This window comes from Falco naumanni, chromosome 11, assembly GCF_017639655.2.
Source record: "Falco naumanni isolate bFalNau1 chromosome 11, bFalNau1.pat, whole genome shotgun sequence".
NCBI classification, from domain to species: Eukaryota; Metazoa; Chordata; class Aves; order Falconiformes; family Falconidae; genus Falco; species Falco naumanni.
Genome location: NC_054064.1, coordinates 3,728,621 through 3,745,374, shown reverse-complemented (window position 1 = coordinate 3,745,374; position 16,754 = coordinate 3,728,621). Strand labels below are relative to the sequence as shown.

Below are 16,754 nucleotides of genomic sequence, written 5' to 3'. Positions count from 1 at the left end.
GAAATGGTTGTCGTATTCCTCCTTAAATATAGGTCTGAGGATAAGGAACTACCTTCAGGGAAGGGTAGTAGTTTTAAAGTTGTCCTGGTTTTGGCTGGGATGGAGTTAATTTTCTTCCCAGTAGCTGGCACAGTGCTGTGTTTTCGATTTAGTATGGGAATAATGTTGATAACACACTGACGTTTTAATTGTTGCTAAGTGGTGCTTACCCTAAGTCAAGAATTTTTCCGTTTCCCATCCTGTGCCAGTGAGGAGGTGCACAGGAAGCTGGGAGGGGACACAGGCAGGACAGCCTGAACTAGCCAAAGGGATATTCCATACCATAGAACATCATGCTCAGTATATAAATTGGGGGCAGTTGGCCAGGGGCCACCGGTCGCTGCTCGGGGACTGACTGGACATCGGTCAGCAGGGGCTGAGCGATGGTATTGTGCATCACTTAATTCTCTTGGGGTTTATTCCTCTCTCTATTGTTGTTATCTCCCTTTTCATCATCATCATCATTAGTATTATAATTATTAACTTTGTTTCAATTATTAAACTGTTCTTCTCTCAACTCATGGGTTTTAACTTTCTCTGATTCTTCCCATCCCACCAGGGGAAAGGAGTGACCTAGCAGTTGTGTTGTACTTAGTGGCTGGCTGGGATTAAACCACGACAATAATAGAAATGAAGGTGCCCATAATGCTGAGAAACACAGCTTAGTCAAACCCAGAATGGACTGAAGGTCTGATGTCTGACCCCAGAGCTGCCGCTGTTTTGTACCAGAGAGCTCCAGAGGTCCATTCCAGCCGAGTTATCCTGTGATTCTCCCATTGCCAGTTCCGTTCTTTGCTTATGGTGTTGCAAGTCACACATAAAGCATTTGCCCAAATCGTGGTTAGCTGCAATACCTACATGCCACAAAAATAATCTGGTAACATTTGCTGGTATATAAAATTTAAGTAGTTATAGTGGTAAGGGAATATTAGCGTGAGATTTTTCTTCCAGTCAGGTACATGCAAATTGCATACCTTCTAAACAACAAGAATATGGAACATGCAAAGAAGGTGCTGCATGGCTATTAGCATTTCAAGTGAAACAAGTTGCTAGGCAGCTTTCTATTACTCAGGAACGATACTTTGCAGTAAAAAAAAGAGATGATCTTCATTTTTCTGCTTCACTGCTGTTGTAGGAAACCCACCCTGGTCCCTCTGCCCAACTGGTACCAAGGTCTTCTGCACTGGGCTGTGGGATTTGCAGATTGAGCTAGCAAGCCCAAAGTCTGAATCCCTGCAAATCCAAATTTTTGCATTGCTTGCATCAAGCAGTAAGCTTGTATCAGTGCAACAGTACTGAATAAAAAACTGTGTTTGACCTTGGCTTGAGTCCTTTCCTGACTGTCAAATTTCTGTAGATCATCTCCTTCCAGTAGAGAAGAACAAAACCTGGCACTGTTACAGACTGCAGCTAAAAGCAGGAAATGTAAGCTTTTAGCTAGGTTTGGATTGGTAAAGAACAGCTGAATAAAATAAACTAAAAAGCAAAATGTTCGGAAAAAATTAGTTTTATGCAAATCGTTTAGTTTAGTTTTTAAAGTGCATTTAAACATTTAGTTTAAATGCACTTTACTTCTTATCATCTTAAAGTCTGTGCCCTGACAGTTACGAGAAATGGGGAGCGCAGCAGGGAAACGAAGAGGGGATTTTGTTAAGGAACTGAAAGCATGTGGTCACTAAATCCTTTTTTGATTAAACCTCAATAGTGGGGTAAGGATGACTTGACCCAATTCGAGGAGAATTGAGCGTGGCTGTGAACTGGAAGGTGGGGCTGGCTTTGTGCAAGTCATGCAGATCTAGACTAGCCTAAAATCTGATGACAAATTGCTCTGTCAAAGCTTTGTTCAAGTGGGTGCATTTATGGCCATTTATTAATAAGGATTCTTGTTCATATTCTCCCATGTTGCTTACCTATTCATGTGCTGAATCATAAGTAATGTAACTTATTTTCTAAAGGAAGGACCTTCCTGTGAAAATGGAGCTAGAGGCAAATAAATAAAAATTTTATTAGTCACTCAATAAAATTGACATTTTTTTCTGACTTCCAGTTCCCCCAGTAAATTTTATAGTTCTTGAGAATGAGCAAGCAGCTTTAATGTGATGGGGAGAGTACATCCTTCTCTCAATCTAATTTTTTAGACCAACCATTACGAAAGTGCTGATGCAAATGGTTCCTTAGTCTGTCTTCTGGTTCCTGGTATGAAAGTGAAGAAGAAAAAAGAATAAAAATAAAAATCCTGTATTAGAGACTGCTCTTGTATAATCTCACTATGACTAAAAGCAGAAGTGACAGAAATCTCACGGGAACCTTTTCCAGTGAGCTTCCCTGTCCATTTTTGCAAAGTCAGGACATACAGTTAAGCTCTTCAGTTTTTTCAGAACTCAGTTCTAAATTCGATATGCAGTTACAGAAGAATTTTTTCAAATCGCTTCATAATATTAAGCGTCCCAAGGTGCTGTTTTATGTTGAATGATGCCTGCAGACTTTGCAGTTCCCTAACATATTACATAGGAAAATGGCTTTGTACCTGTCTTTCCATTCCATCCCACTGAAGATGGAGTGGGAACTACCACTAAAATAGCTGCCCCTTGTTCCTAGGAAAGGGCATAAGCTTTGCAAATGATGTTTGCATCAGAACAATGTTATTCAAATAACGTGCAACTTCAGCCATGTCAAATTTGATGTGATAGCTGAAGTCATTGTAGACCTTACTATTGAATAAGCAAATATTTAAGAAGGCGGTGGTAAACGTTCACCTATTTGCAAGAAAGTTTAAAGGGGGTTATGAGAAATATTTGTAACAAAGGGTGACTAGGGAAGTTGAAGAGGAAATCAACTTCCTAAAAAATGAGGAAGCTTGGGGATTTTGATTCTCTCTTCACAAAGCCTTCCTATGAGAAAAGGTTTTATTTTTGCATTTGCTTTTAAAAATTAGTCTGTGAAATGCTGTTGATCTTGGCTTACCAGTAAATCACTGCCTGATCTTATTTTTTTTCGTATCTTATTTAAAGTGATATTTTAAACTGAAAAACCTTTATACATCTGGCACCTGCACTTGCTGGCACTCTGGGGGAGCCCTGGCCTCCAACACCAAACAGAAGATCTCCAGAGATGCTTTCAGAAGTGCCAGAGAGCTGCAGAAACTAAACCCCTGGGCTCTGCTATAGGCAGGGTCACTTTTCAAAGTCTCACTTCTCGTTAAATGCTTGTTTTGTTGTTACAGGAGGCGCTAACTTCGTCTTAGTGGGGGGTCTTCATATGATCCTTAAGTTTTCCTCAAAATGAGGCAAGCGTGCTTTTTCTTTCTTCAGGCTGAGGAAGAACGTGTGGGAACTTCAGTACAGTGTTTTATCCGTCTCTGCCTACCGGGTGGGAGAGCTTTTATAACGAATGAAAAGCATAGCTGATCCAGAATGAAGATTCTGGAGAATATCCAAGCTTATTTGCTCTACAGTAATGCCAGCTCACTTTGGGGATGATTGTATATATACTGCTTGATCTGTAGAAGGATTTTGCATTTCATGGGCAGGTTGGGAAATGGTTGTTCGCCGTTAAGACTGGGTCTGTTATGATGGCAAACTGTGAAACATTTCACCTAGCAAACAGTGAAAAAAGAGCTGGTTTCGTTGTTGCAGGGCCAGAAATACGTCCTGAATTTGTCTGAAATTCTATCAGTTTCTTGGACACTGAGAAAATTTAGTCCATTTCTAATTTAGAAATGCATATTTTTTTTCTGCTTTCACTGAAATTCTCTGCGCCATAAAAATCTCAGCCCTGGTTTATTTGGAATGGTTTCTACTTCCCTACTTCATTCGACATACCTTTTCTAACAGCTTCTCTAAGATGGGATTGGATCATCTCATGTAACATCCCAGCCTTATGTAAGAACTAGTATTTCACAGCTGAGCAAGCTCAACGCAGTTTTGTTTTAATTATTACCTATGAATGCTACTTAGCAACTCTGCCATTATTTGTTAGGCAGGATTAATTAATATTGTCTAGGCAACAGGCTTGAAAGCCACAACTGAAAGGATATCAGGTTGTGTTAGTTCTCAGGGAAAGATTTGAAGGTGCCAGTCAGCATCACAGCTTTTAGCCACGTTTTGTTGCTTTGTCACAGTTCACTCAAGCTTTCTGAGGCTTAAAATTATACTGAATGATTGATGCATTTGCGGTCTTGCAGAGGTGGATTTTTACACCAAAGCTGTGTTGCTTCTCAGGGTCTGGGTCTCATCTCCCACCTCTGAAGACCTGCCAGCGTAAATTCAGAAATACCCTTATTAGCAGCCACATGCTATGGCGTTACGCTAAAGCCGATATGATTTGCACAATGTTTCCTTGATGAATGTTTATGAAAATATTTTCTTTGGGAGATCTTCATGGTATAGGGAAAAGCAAGGGGAGACAACATGCCATTTAGGGAACATGACTTCTCCAACCGCCACCTGGCTGCTCCACGGTACTCGGTGTGATGGGCATTGCTTTCACTCTTTTGCTCATTTCAGTGTGTGCGTGTTTAAAAAGTTTTGTGTGCTCTCATAGAAGTCCACCACAAATGCAGTCCTTTTGCAGAAAATGAATAGGTGTTAAAATTACCTGTCAGCAGGGCAGGTTTGAACAAGGATGCTTGCACACGCCTATATCCACTACTGTGTAAGCCTAAAGTAATGAGCTACACCTGGTTACTGTGAAAAAATAAAGTGCAGAGCAAGAATGTATTTCCCACAGGATCCTCCTTTACTTTTTGTCAGTATTTTCAGTTTTGCCCTCAGACAGAAGCATGAACTGCTACTTTGCTACTATAATGAGTAAAGATGAGACGCAAGCAGGATGCTCCTAGTTATGTGGCGTTTTGTATTTTCCCAGTGCCCTTCTGGTAACAGCTACTAATAAACAGAAAAAAAGAAAAAAAAAAAAAAAAAAAAAAAGTAGGATTACATTTGGTTAGAAGATGCAATGTATTTTCAACCTTCTGCAGACGTGTCCTGCAATGGGCTAGATCCTTGGCTGATGAGTATGAGCAACTCTGTAGTGCATTGGCTTGAAAGTAGATGCCTTGAAGATTACTTGCCTCCTTCCCTCAGATCTGGGGTTTCCATGTTTTGCTTTCGATCTGATGGCTAATACCTGCTGGATAAAATGGCTTGGCTTTCCCAGAACTGAGGACAAGCAACCAGCATGAGTCAAACCTTGAGCGCTTTGTACCCTGCCCTCTCCTGATGGTAAGCTAGTGAGATCTCACCACCTTTAATATCCTCTCTCTACTGATGGTGCTCAGCTCCTAACTTGCCCGGGCCACCTCTGACTCTCTGGTTTCTCAGGCTTTAGCGTGGCAGAAAGGGAATGCTGAGATTTTCAGTGCAGTTTCAGGATTTTCAGCCAAGGTAATCCCAGAAAGAAAATTTTCTGAATTTCTTGTGCTATTTCTTTCCTTCTTACTTTCTTGACATCTACTTTCTTGTCTCGCTCCTGAATGGCAGAGGAGGAATATAGTGGTTGGGGGTTTGTGCTGTTATGATCAGTCTCTTGCCACTACTAATAAAAATGTCTGAGCTTAACACAGGAGTCACAGGAGATTTTATACTCATTTTTAAAAATAGTCAGAGGAAATTTTAAAAATATCAGAGGAAAAAAAAAATTCAACTTGAAACCAATCATGTTGCCTCTCAGATAATGTTATTTGCAAACAAAGTCCAGATTAAAGGACGAGGAGCACTCAGCTCTTTCCAAGGAGAGTTTTCTCCGTATGATGTTTCTTTGCGATGCTGCTGTATTTCTGCCTTGTGTGCTGCTTTTCACGCTAAAAAGCAGAAAGGTTAGGATCACTCCATTCATCTCCTTTTCCATATTTAGAGTATATAACTACAGCCTGCTCCTTGCTGTCTTATATAAATATATATGTTATATAATATATTCTTATAACTTGCAGGTTTTCACCTTTCTGGTATTCCAAAGGAAACAGCACATCTTTGCAATAGGTTTTCCCAGAGCTGTTCACCTATTTCAGTAGCAGTGAACAGGCAAAGAACAAGCGATGCGTCCACTCCCCTCTACCTGGGTTCCTTCTCTCCTCCCTACCCTTCCTGCAGCTTGGTCAAACTACCTGTTGGCTTTTCTGGATTGCTGCCGAAAGCTGAAGGGGAATTTTCTTTCAAAGCAGAAGCTGCTTGTGGTAGAAATGTCTCCTGAAACCCGGGTAAAGCAGCTGCCTTGGGAGCGTTAGCGCTGCAGCATAAAGGTCAGCACGCCTCCAGCGAGTGTATCAGGAGTAATAAACCTGGTCAGATGCCCACGGGGCTCCGACTCAGTGCCTGTAAAGGCCTCTTACGCAGTGGGCGAGCGAGCAAATGACGTACAGCAAAAGCCCTTGGTAAAGGTGATGGTGTATGGTGAGCTGCTCCCAAAGCACGGAGCTCTCGTGCTCCTTGATGGACTTCCCTCCAAGGGTACGACTTCAATGCTGAGCCCCCCTCCTTTACCACATTGCCTTGGGTGAAACACTTCCCTTGATTCAGGCTGGAGAACAAGTATTTTGCAGGGCAGGTTTCCTCTGGGGACTATTCTTGCCTTTTGTATCATCAGGACATGCCCCTGCTCAGAGGGAAGGAGGAGCTCCTCCAAAGATCGAGCTATCTCATCCATTGTGCACCAAACCCATCTGGACTGGCCCTTCCCTAATTCGGGCAGCAGCCACCTGAAACACCTTCTCTGTGGCTGACCTCGCTGCTGCTTTCTGACTGCCACGCTCGCCGTGCAGTGCCTTGCCCCCTTGGTGGCAGTGGCCGAGCCCATCCTCCTCCCACCGAAGCGACTGGCCTCGTCTTCACTTGTTCAACTTCCCCTCAAAGCAGAAACATGTCAAAATGAATTAACCTGCAGAGCAAACGAGTTGACTGGTTATTAAAGAAAAAACCCCACATTGCTCATATGTGGTCTTCACATGCCTCTGTTCACTCACAGTCTCCGCCTGCGGCCAGGACAGGGATGGGAGTGATGCTCTTGGGAGGGTCCTTTGGGTCTTGCGTTCTTGGGGCTGAAGATGGTCACTCATGTGACGAGGACTGAGTTTTGAGGAGAGTTGCTGGAGGTGTTTAGGTGCCTGGGTACCATAGAAACACAAGGAAGCTGCACACTGGTGGAGATGGAAAGGAGCTCCAGAGCAGAGGCAGGAGGACTGTCATATTCCCAGGGCTGGAGGGTCATTGGGAATACAGAGCTGTGGGTCACTAGCATGAGCCTTGGGCCAAGGAGGATTTTGGGTGGTTGGAAGGAAGGTGACTCTGGGTGAAGGACTGTGGCTATGGGGTTGGTCACTAGGAAGAGGCTGTGAGAGGACGGGGCACCAATATTGGGATGGGGGAGTACTGGAGACGGTCAACAGTGGCATGGTAGTGGGGGTCTGAGCACAGAAGCGTGCTTGACGTGACATTTAGTTGGTGGCTGGGTGGAGGTGGTAGAAGGTGACTGAGGCAGTACTAGGTACGTGATCCCCTTGGTTGTCTCCTTTATAGCTTCCCCTCGCTGCTTATCAGAGATGAAAACTGTAGGGAAGAGACAGGTGTCCTCAGAGGTGCTCTTCGTAGGAAAGGAACATGTTGCGCCATTTCATACAAGCCCTGTCTCTTTTTATTAAGCACACCGCTGCTCTTGTCCTAGCCCCACTGCCCATCTTTCCAGCTTGTTACTTTGCAGAAGGTTAGCTGCTAACGGTGGCAACGGTAACAAAGCAGGACCTTTGTGCAGAGAGAAGGCAGGCAATGAAGAAGTGGCTGCAACAGCTTCAGTTCGCTGTCTGACAACAGGGACAAGCCACCACTGCTGAAAACATGCTCAAGTGCAAAGACCTTCCCCAGTGGCTGCCCACACCCCAGAGCAGCTTCCCCTTCTGGAGCATGGCAAGCTTGAAGGGAAAGGCCTATGGGCTGCTCTGGCTTGGGAGAGTCAGCGCTCAACAGAGGTGAAGGGCCCGTGGTTACCCCAACGCGGGGCTGTAGCACTCCAGTACCGCACTCGCCCCTCTAGAGCACTGCTGGCCTCTGTACTGGAGCGGCTACCAGCTGGCTGCCCTAGGCACGTCGTGGTGAAAACCCTTTTCACTGGTGAACAAAGAAGGGGGGGTGGTAGGAATAACCATACAGGCACCTTGGGTTTGAGAGATGAGAGAATTTAATGCTGTTAGTAATCCCCTGGAATTTCCACTTGAGATTAAATGGAGAAATGAGATAAAAAGAATAGTTTCATACTAAATATTGCTGAACAAAATCACAAGCAAATGAGCCCATACAGGTAATGTTTTCAAATTATTTATATAAACAATTGCATTTTAAAAACATTCTTGTCCTACAAAAATAAAGTGAAAAACAATTCACAGAATTTTAAATAAATAGTCTCATACATACTTATCATGAGCAACTTGAACCCAGCCAAACCCAGCAGGTTGGGTCACAGATAAGTGACTGTTGAAATGTGGCTGCAGAGTACAAAATGCAGTGAACATGATTCATTTACGAGGCAGCTTGTAATATAACTCAAATGACAGTCTGAGGAATTCCTCTTTTCCTACCCCAAAATAGAGACCTGTCTAGACTTGTCTCCCTTTGACTGAAAGCCAAACACTTTTCCTTGTTCACGGTAGAAGGGTGCTCTGAAGAAGTGTGTTCCAAAGATGGGTCTGAATGACAGTCACATGTTTGACAAGTGCCCAAGCAGGGTTCACTTATTAGCACATACAGTACCATCCACCTTTTAATGCGAGGTTAGTGAAGTTTTTTCCCTTCTGCGTGCTTCAAACAGCAAAAAAGAAAACAAATGCCCTTATTTCTCCCGAAGCACTCATACCGAAGCCCACCTCAAATCATTCACTGGTACTGACTGCGACAGGAGATCTTGATTCAGCTCTTCACTAACAATTACAAACTTACACAGTATAAGGTAATCATTGTCTCTAAACAAATCAACAGAAACAGAAGTCACAGTCAAACTATACTACTGCCATAGCCTTTACAAATGTTTGAGAGTCAGATGAAACATAAAACTCAAGTCCTTTTCCACAAGTAGTCAAGCAATTTTGGGCAGGGGCACAGAATACCAGGTTGCTGCTCTATTCCAGTCTGAAGTGACTTTTTCTTTTTACCTATAGTTCCCCAGCTGTTTTTATGGGAAGATCATCTTCTACATTTCCTCTCTAGAAATTAAAAAAAGATACCCTTATATGCAAGTCTGAAGTGCTGGTACAAGATCCCGTGCAACTTCTTATGTGTCCACATGAGAATAGATATTTTAGTGCTGAGCAGAACAATTACATCTAGGAGATTTTGTGCTAGCTAGCCAGTTTTAATTAAGCTGAAGCCACTTAAAATGCCTCTGTTTATAAGTTATAAGCAACACATTATCCCGATTATCCCTCCTCCCCCCAATAAATAGAATTAAGTCATGAGTATGGCTTGTGTGCACAGACATAAACTAGCTTCAAGTCCTGGTCTTCTGTATTAATGTCTCTGCCGTGCATTTACACTGCTTCCCAGTTTTCATTATTCCCCAATAATCTAGCTTTGTGTACCCAAAGCATGTATACAACAGCCACACCTTTAACTAAAGCTAAACTGTCCATTAAATAAGATTAAAATTATATTATCAAGTAGACCAGAGAACTAGAGCTATGAAAAGAATACCAGTACTTCAGACTAAGTTTAAGACCTCCCCAAACTTGCACAATAAAACATCTGTATCAAAATATAAAACAGCCTTGTATTGCAGCCTGAGAATCAGTTATTTCTAAGCTCAGTACCTTATTATCACCCTTGTACACAAATAATACTTGTGACATACGCTTCAAAAACAAGTAGGATCCAAGAGAAGTTCCATTTTCTTTAAATAATTAAATTAAAAAGGTATAATGCCACATGAAAGCAGATTTACACATAAAAACAAACATATAAGTTACTATACAAAGTGCCTTATTTGCAATGAAGGAGAGGTAGTATAAACTGTAAGTGCAATGCATTCTCTGACTTTACATAAATAGGTGAGTCTCAAGTATAGGTATTTTCATTAGTCTTGGAGTGCTCATACCGAATTCATAACCTTTTCTAGTAGTTTTCATTAAGTCAAATTTTTCCTGTACTTTTAGTTCAATGGCCCATTTTTCAAGTTTAAGAAAGTTGCCGAGGCAATAGTTTGCTTTTGTAGTGTTAAGTGATCTATGAAGTGAAAAGACAAAAAAAAACCCCGAAACGCACCACCAACACCCTTTGTCAAGTATTAAAACAACATTTTAAAAAAAGTTGGAACCTTTGTCCACTTTGGAATACATAGTTCTGTTACAGAAGACTTTAAACAAGGGATTCGCCACTGTAGAGCTCAAACACAGAAAACCCCTTTTGTAAGTGGAAGCCTTACCTAAGTAAGGAATCTAGGACAACCCCCACAATGAAGATACTCAAGTTTCTGTGGTTTTTTGGTTTTAAACACTTTTAAGCCATAAATAGAATAAGTTATATAGTTAAATAAATAAGTGGATTTTTACAACTCAGTAGAGCGCTCTTTCAGTAGTAGTGTGGGGTTGATATCTTCCATTGCTCTTTTTGAGGTACTAACATTAATAGTCGCCTCTGTGGGTTCAGGATTTAAGATGTGGAAAGCAGTAAAAGGGCAGCCTTTCACGTTGTTGCAGATGAGCTTCTGTAAGGAGGCGGTATTGATTATTTCGAAGCCCACTTTCCCACCAAAGGTGCTAGGTTTCCAGTACTCAGGGGAGCAGATAGCATTTCCCATCAGTCCTTTCAGAGAGAATGGTGCTCCGATCTCCACCATTGTTTCACCAAAGATGGCACCTGGTCGTGGCTTTTCTACGAGAAGACCTGGGTACAGCTCCATAGCATCAATGTCTCCATAAAGCTCTTCCAGTTCAGCTGCCATTTCTTTTTCTCCTGTAATTATTGATGAATAAAAGCGGTAAGTGGAAAAACCCTATTTTCATTGCGAGACTGTCCTTTTCAAGTCCAGTAATAGCACTGCAGGACTGTTAGCCATTTAATAGAAGGGCCCTTGTTTGTCAGGAAGGATGTAAACTGTTACCTGTAAGTTCTTCAAATGATTTGAATGGTTTCAGCATGAAGTGTTTCCTGTACTCATTCAAGCTCTGGTATCTCATTTGTCTGCTTTGGTCAATTGAAGCCTTTGCTACTTTCTGTACTGCAGCAGGAACATTTCTCCCACCAGCAACCTATTAATAAAGATTAAAAGTAGTAAGATCTCCTAGTAAGTCAGGAGAAAGTTGGAAGTATATGTCTGTTGGTTCACTAGGAGCTTGAGAAAGTACCTACCCTGCCAGCACTTTGCTTGGAGAAAGACTTCACCATATGGGAAAGGCCATGTTCCAGCATTATAGAGTTGTTGTAGAGGAACTGCTGGAAAGTGTATTCCTGGTCATGTATCTGGAAAGTGTCAGGCAGAAGTGGGTGCCAGTGGTAGAGAGTATTGAATTCAGCTGCAATTCGGTTCTGGTATTGAAATCGCTGGTTGAACAGCAGTTCAGGATCAAACTTGAGTTTGAAATGGTAGCCACTCAAGTGCTGCACATAGTCCTCAATAACAATCTTGATTGTTTCTCCTGTTGGTCAATAACACAGAAAATGTTTGCACTGGTTCCCTGAAAAGCTTTAGGTGCTTATCCTGCTCTGAGAGAAAATACCATTTCTGAACTGTTCTAAAAAAATACTAGAGTGATGAGGATAAACACTTCAATGTTCTGTAATAGTGTCTAGAAAGTAATTCATACATTTTATGTGACTAAGGGGCGGAACAGTACTTGAGATCCCAAGAGTTTTCTCTACCACAGCCAAAGTGTTTTCTGTATCCTGCTTCCCTGCCCCCTCCACAAGACAGACTTCTTTATACGTTCCACAGAACAGCACACATCAGTATCTACATCATGTTCAGTTATACAACACTTTCTAGGTGAGAGGTATGGGATAATGAAGAAAGTTGATATGTGAAAGTACCTCTCAGCTTCTGAGCTGCTTAATACAGATGTCTGGGTTTACTGTTTCAGTCAGTTTGGACAAGATCTTTCCAAGCTTAGTGTACATTGTCATTTATATAAGATGAAATACCACTGAATTAAACAGAAGTATGCAGAATTACGTTTTACATAACTCCCTTAACTTCAGATTTAATCACAGCCTTTCTTTTGAAGCATACCTGAACCAACCCAACCCCAGGGGAGAAAAAAAAAACCAACCACCACAAACAAAACCCCACAAGATCTGACAGTCTGAGGTCACCTAGCCTCACATGCCTTCTCTGAGAAGGAACCTTAACTTCCTGCTTTTTCACTGCTTCCAGTTCTTTTTCCCTTTGATAAGGGAATTAAGCATCACTTAGCTCAGTTTTATTCAGTTCCATCTTTAACATTGCTGGGAGGAAGCTGTATCCAATACAATCCCAGTGACAGGTCACGGAGGCTCAGATGTATGCCCTCACACACCCATTTAATAGATTTCCATCTTAACTACACCAACTGCAGCAGATAACGGCTAGAAGTGTCACTCAAGAAGGTTAGAGTTGCATGTAGATGTGACACTCACCTATCAATATGAGTCTAGTAGTTTGGAACAGCTGCTCATCATCCCACTCTGGATGCTCCTGTTTCAGGATGTCACAGACCCGGTTGTGTTCCCTCAGCCATATTGTAGCATACATCATCAAGCCCGGGACCAAACCAAACACCTCCTGCCCGACAGAAAACTGCAAGTGTTCAGGTACGTGAGGAGGGTAGATCATCTCTGCCTGAGTGTCCTTCACTGTTGGTGGATACATTTCTCCATCAATCATCTGCCAGGGAGGAAGAAAGAACAAAGAGAGAGTCTTAAGCTATGATGTTCATGAGTTAAGCTGTCTTGACTCTGTTGGTGCCAACTTTAGGCTTACATTTTAGATCGACTACACCATGCACAGAACACTAGTTTAGGAAGTGCATGTCATCCAATAAGGGAGCAGGAATTTTGAGATAAGACATACCTGGTATTTTAGCTTTCCATCTTTTAGAAGTCTCAGTTTAAGTTGTCTCTCCAGAGTCTCTCCATAAATATGATTCAAGTCAACCTATAAAACAAAAGCATTTGTAACATGAAGCCAACTCGCATCTTTTGCTATTTAAGGATACATCCCACTTCTATGAATGCCAATAGGAGTTCACCCCCTTAGATGTTTACCTTTTAAATATATTATTGTTACCTTATGATATCATGCACAATATTTAATGTGAAGCCGAACTATTTCCTGGCAACTGGAGCCATCTCCACATAACAGCATTTTGTTGAATTGCCAGTCAATTTACAAGGACTCTGTTTAAAGTGTCAGCAGCTTTCTATTATGCAGGCAGCTCTTTGTATATACACACATACGTATTTTATAGCTTTGTTTTAGACCTACATATTACATTCGTACTGAACAACTCTTTGTCCAAAGGCTGCCTGTCTTTTAGGTGAAGATCCTAAATCAAAGTCTGCTTTCAAAGCTCTTGTTAAACTAAGTCTCTTTGACTAGCAGCACACAAGATATTTTGCAGAGCTGGATACCACTCCTTGCAATTGATAGAAAGAGTCCAGAGAAGTTCTGGACACTCACCAAATCAAACATGCTTCAGGTGAGAGCAGGTTCTTGGGAATAATAATAAAGAAGTCATAGAGATCACTGTGCAGATATTTTAAACTGCACCACATGCTTTGCACAAGCAGTTCTGACCCAGGAAGAGATGCTATCAAGCGCTGGAATTTTTCCTCAGGAGAAGTTGCAGAAGGGGTAAGCCCACTAGTTTGTGACAAATTTTTGTGTGAACCAAAACATGTACTGGTATTTGTGTACCCTCACAGCCTGCAAGATAGTTCTTAGAAGCTACTGAGCAGCTAGAATGTAAGTGCTGTGTTCAAGTTAAAGGTATGATCATACCCCATGGCCGAGAGCTTTGGTGAAGCCAGGTCCTTTCTTGTGGTCCGTCTTAAAGAACTGATGAGTGAAGTGTTGGGCAAAGAATGTGAACATCACATTTGTGCCTTGTGGGTCAGGAATAAATTTTTTCCTTAGCAAAAACTTCTCCACAATCACTTTCGAATCTGGAAGCTCTTTCTTACCTGCAAGAGAAAGCAGTGAGATATTCAAGCATAAACATAGTTTTCAATACTTAGTTTTGTTGCCAACAAAAAGGCTTAAGACTTTCAATATATTATTGAAGGACAGTAGCATACAAATAAAGGGCAATTATCTGCTTTTCTATGCTCACTTTTTTGATTTTGTTAGGAACTTCTGAATTCCTTTTTTAGCATGTAACTCAATAGTGAGAACCACAATAGTTATCTTTTAGGTCTTACAGTGTATCCAAAACTTGGCTATTTTTAAAGTCAACCACACTAAAAAAAAAAGTATAGACAAGCAGGTCTCACAGTATTTTCTAAGAGGATAAGTAGACATTCCTAGAAGCAAACATTACACATCTCATTTATTCCTTACCTTTAACACCCATTGGTGTTGGGCAGTCAAGTCCTACTGGTGGAAGGCTTCTTGTGTAATAGGAAAGATTGGAATAAGCTTCCCAGCTTTTGTAACTATAATCACTATTGTAAGTTGGTGGACTGTCAATCAAGTGTGATCTTGCTGTAAAAAAAAAAATAACAATATTTGATTCTTTAAACTGTACATTTTGGTCTCAAAAAATAGGTCACAGGGCCAGATCTTTTCCATACTTTGGCAGCAGTTGCATTAACAAATTCTACAGGTATCAGCTACTGATGTTAAATGGGATTACCATTACTGAATGACAGGACTGGGTCCTGGATTGTCAGCTGGACCCAACTATTAACACAAGCAATTTGGTGCTGCATTTACGCTGGCAAAATCCTGGCTTCTATCAGAGATTAGAGCAAACCCCATTTTCATTTCAAAGAGTGTTTCATACAAGCCTGCATCATGCAGAAGTCTTAAGTTTTGGTTAGAATGTTTCAATTCTTAGTGCAATTTAGGTTGTTAACTTTATATACAGACCAATCAAGTGCAGTATCCTGGAGTCCTACAAGTAACTTCTGCCAGTTAAGAGGACTAGAAGAGAGAACTCATACTTACATGTTAATACATATCTCATAATAGCATCTCTTAAGAATGGAATGTCATTGATGATATTCCAGGCTCCTTTGAAGTGGGTGAGGATGTAGTGGACAGTATTCGGCAAAGGTTTCAATGTTAGCCTCAGCCACGTGAAGAATTCCGCTGTAAGCATTGATGGAAAGATGGTGTAAATTAGCTATTAAGTATAATCTGCAATCCTGGAATTAAATCTCTTTTCAGGTAAATGAAGTCAGAGAATTCAGGATACTTACGTGTTGTACAGTTTTCCCCATAATATCCTGTCCTCGTGCAGTCACATTCGTACTGATCCAGTCCTGTTGTCACGCACACGCCCCTGTTCTGACAGGGGTTGGAGCAGCAAGGGTTGGCTAGAACGAGAAAGCCAGACGCTGCGGTTGGGATCTCGCACGGCTGGGATCCCGCACGGCTACACGGCCTGGCCGCTCCCCTCACCGCGCCAGACTTCCCTAACTTCGGCAGACGATGCCCTGAAGTGCAGTGCTTAGCAGAAAGGCAGAGTGTGAGCATCCATTCACACCAGCCTTTGGGCTACTACAGGTAACAGCAATTAGTAAAGGTGAAAGAATTTGTCTCCATTTCCCGACAGCAATACAGCCCCTCTGAAGGGTCAGGTTATGTCACACAGGCCAGCAGAGGCCTGACATCCTTTGTACCGTACGTCAGGGATTTGAGAAATAGCAAGATAATACAAAGCAGTTAAGAAACTAGAATTAATCCATCCCACGGCTGAAAAGCAGAGAACAGCACTCCCCGCGCACGGTTTGGATCGCGATCCACCCGCGATCGGCCCGCGCCTGCCGTGAGGGGCCGGGACTCACCAGCGTGGCCGGTAGCCAGGAGCGCGGCCACCAGGGCGCAGGGGAGGAGCATGTCCCGGCGGGGCTGCGGCTGGTGCGGCTCAGGCTCTGCGGGTACTCGACGCTGAGAAGCCCTTAACGCTGCCAGGGAGGCGGCCGCCCGGTTATATAGCGCTGCTGCAGGCCGTGACTCACCGGCCGACACCCGCCCGCCGGAAACGACGGCGGGGTAGGGGATTTCGCTCTGCGCGCCGCCCCGCCCCGCCGCCGTCCCGCTCCCACCTGCCGCGGGCCGGGGCTCTCCGTCCGCCTCCGCGGCCGCCACGCTGCGGCGGGGGACACTGAGGTGGCGGCGGACGCGCCGTCGTACCTCGGCCGGGCCCGCCGCGGCTGTCCCCGCCGGCAGCGCCGGGGGCGGGCGCTGAGGGGAGCACCCGCCTTTAGGGGGGATGTTGCAGCCGGGATCCCCGTCCCTTTCGGGGAAGAGGAGGAGCGGGCGCGTTCCTAGAGGCGCTCCTCACTGCCTGGCTCGTCTTGTCCCCTCGGCGCCGCCGGCCTCTCCTCAGGGCAGGGCGCCGGGGAGCCCCCCCCTCGGGGCGCCCGGACCTCACGGCGCTCGGCCCCGCCGCGCCTGCTGCCCACCGGCGGGCCTGGCGCCCAGAGCCGTGCCGAGCCGCCCCCCTTCCCGCCTCAAGTTTTCTGACCCCCCAAACCCGCCCGTTTGCCAAGTGATGTTCTAAAAATGCAGCTCGTCACCGCAAGTGCCCGCGGTGGGGC

At 43.5% G+C, this 16,754-nt stretch overlaps 1 protein-coding gene across 1 annotated transcript; it reads right to left on the bottom strand.

The window, feature by feature from the left end:
* Positions 1-8,187: 8,187 nt before the first annotated feature.
* On the bottom strand, positions 8,188-16,261 carry PTGS2 (prostaglandin-endoperoxide synthase 2). The gene is made up of 10 exons (XM_040611108.1): positions 15,999-16,261; positions 15,411-15,527; positions 15,157-15,300; positions 14,548-14,691; positions 13,990-14,171; positions 13,060-13,143; positions 12,627-12,873; positions 11,364-11,650; positions 11,116-11,263; positions 8,188-10,967 (listed from the first exon to the last, which is right to left on the bottom strand). The coding sequence occupies exons 1-10, from the start codon at positions 16,048-16,050 to the stop codon at positions 10,561-10,563; spliced, it is 1,812 nt and encodes a 603-aa protein (XP_040467042.1). The 5' UTR covers positions 16,051-16,261; the 3' UTR covers positions 8,188-10,560.
* Between the last annotated feature and the right edge of the window lie 493 nt (positions 16,262-16,754).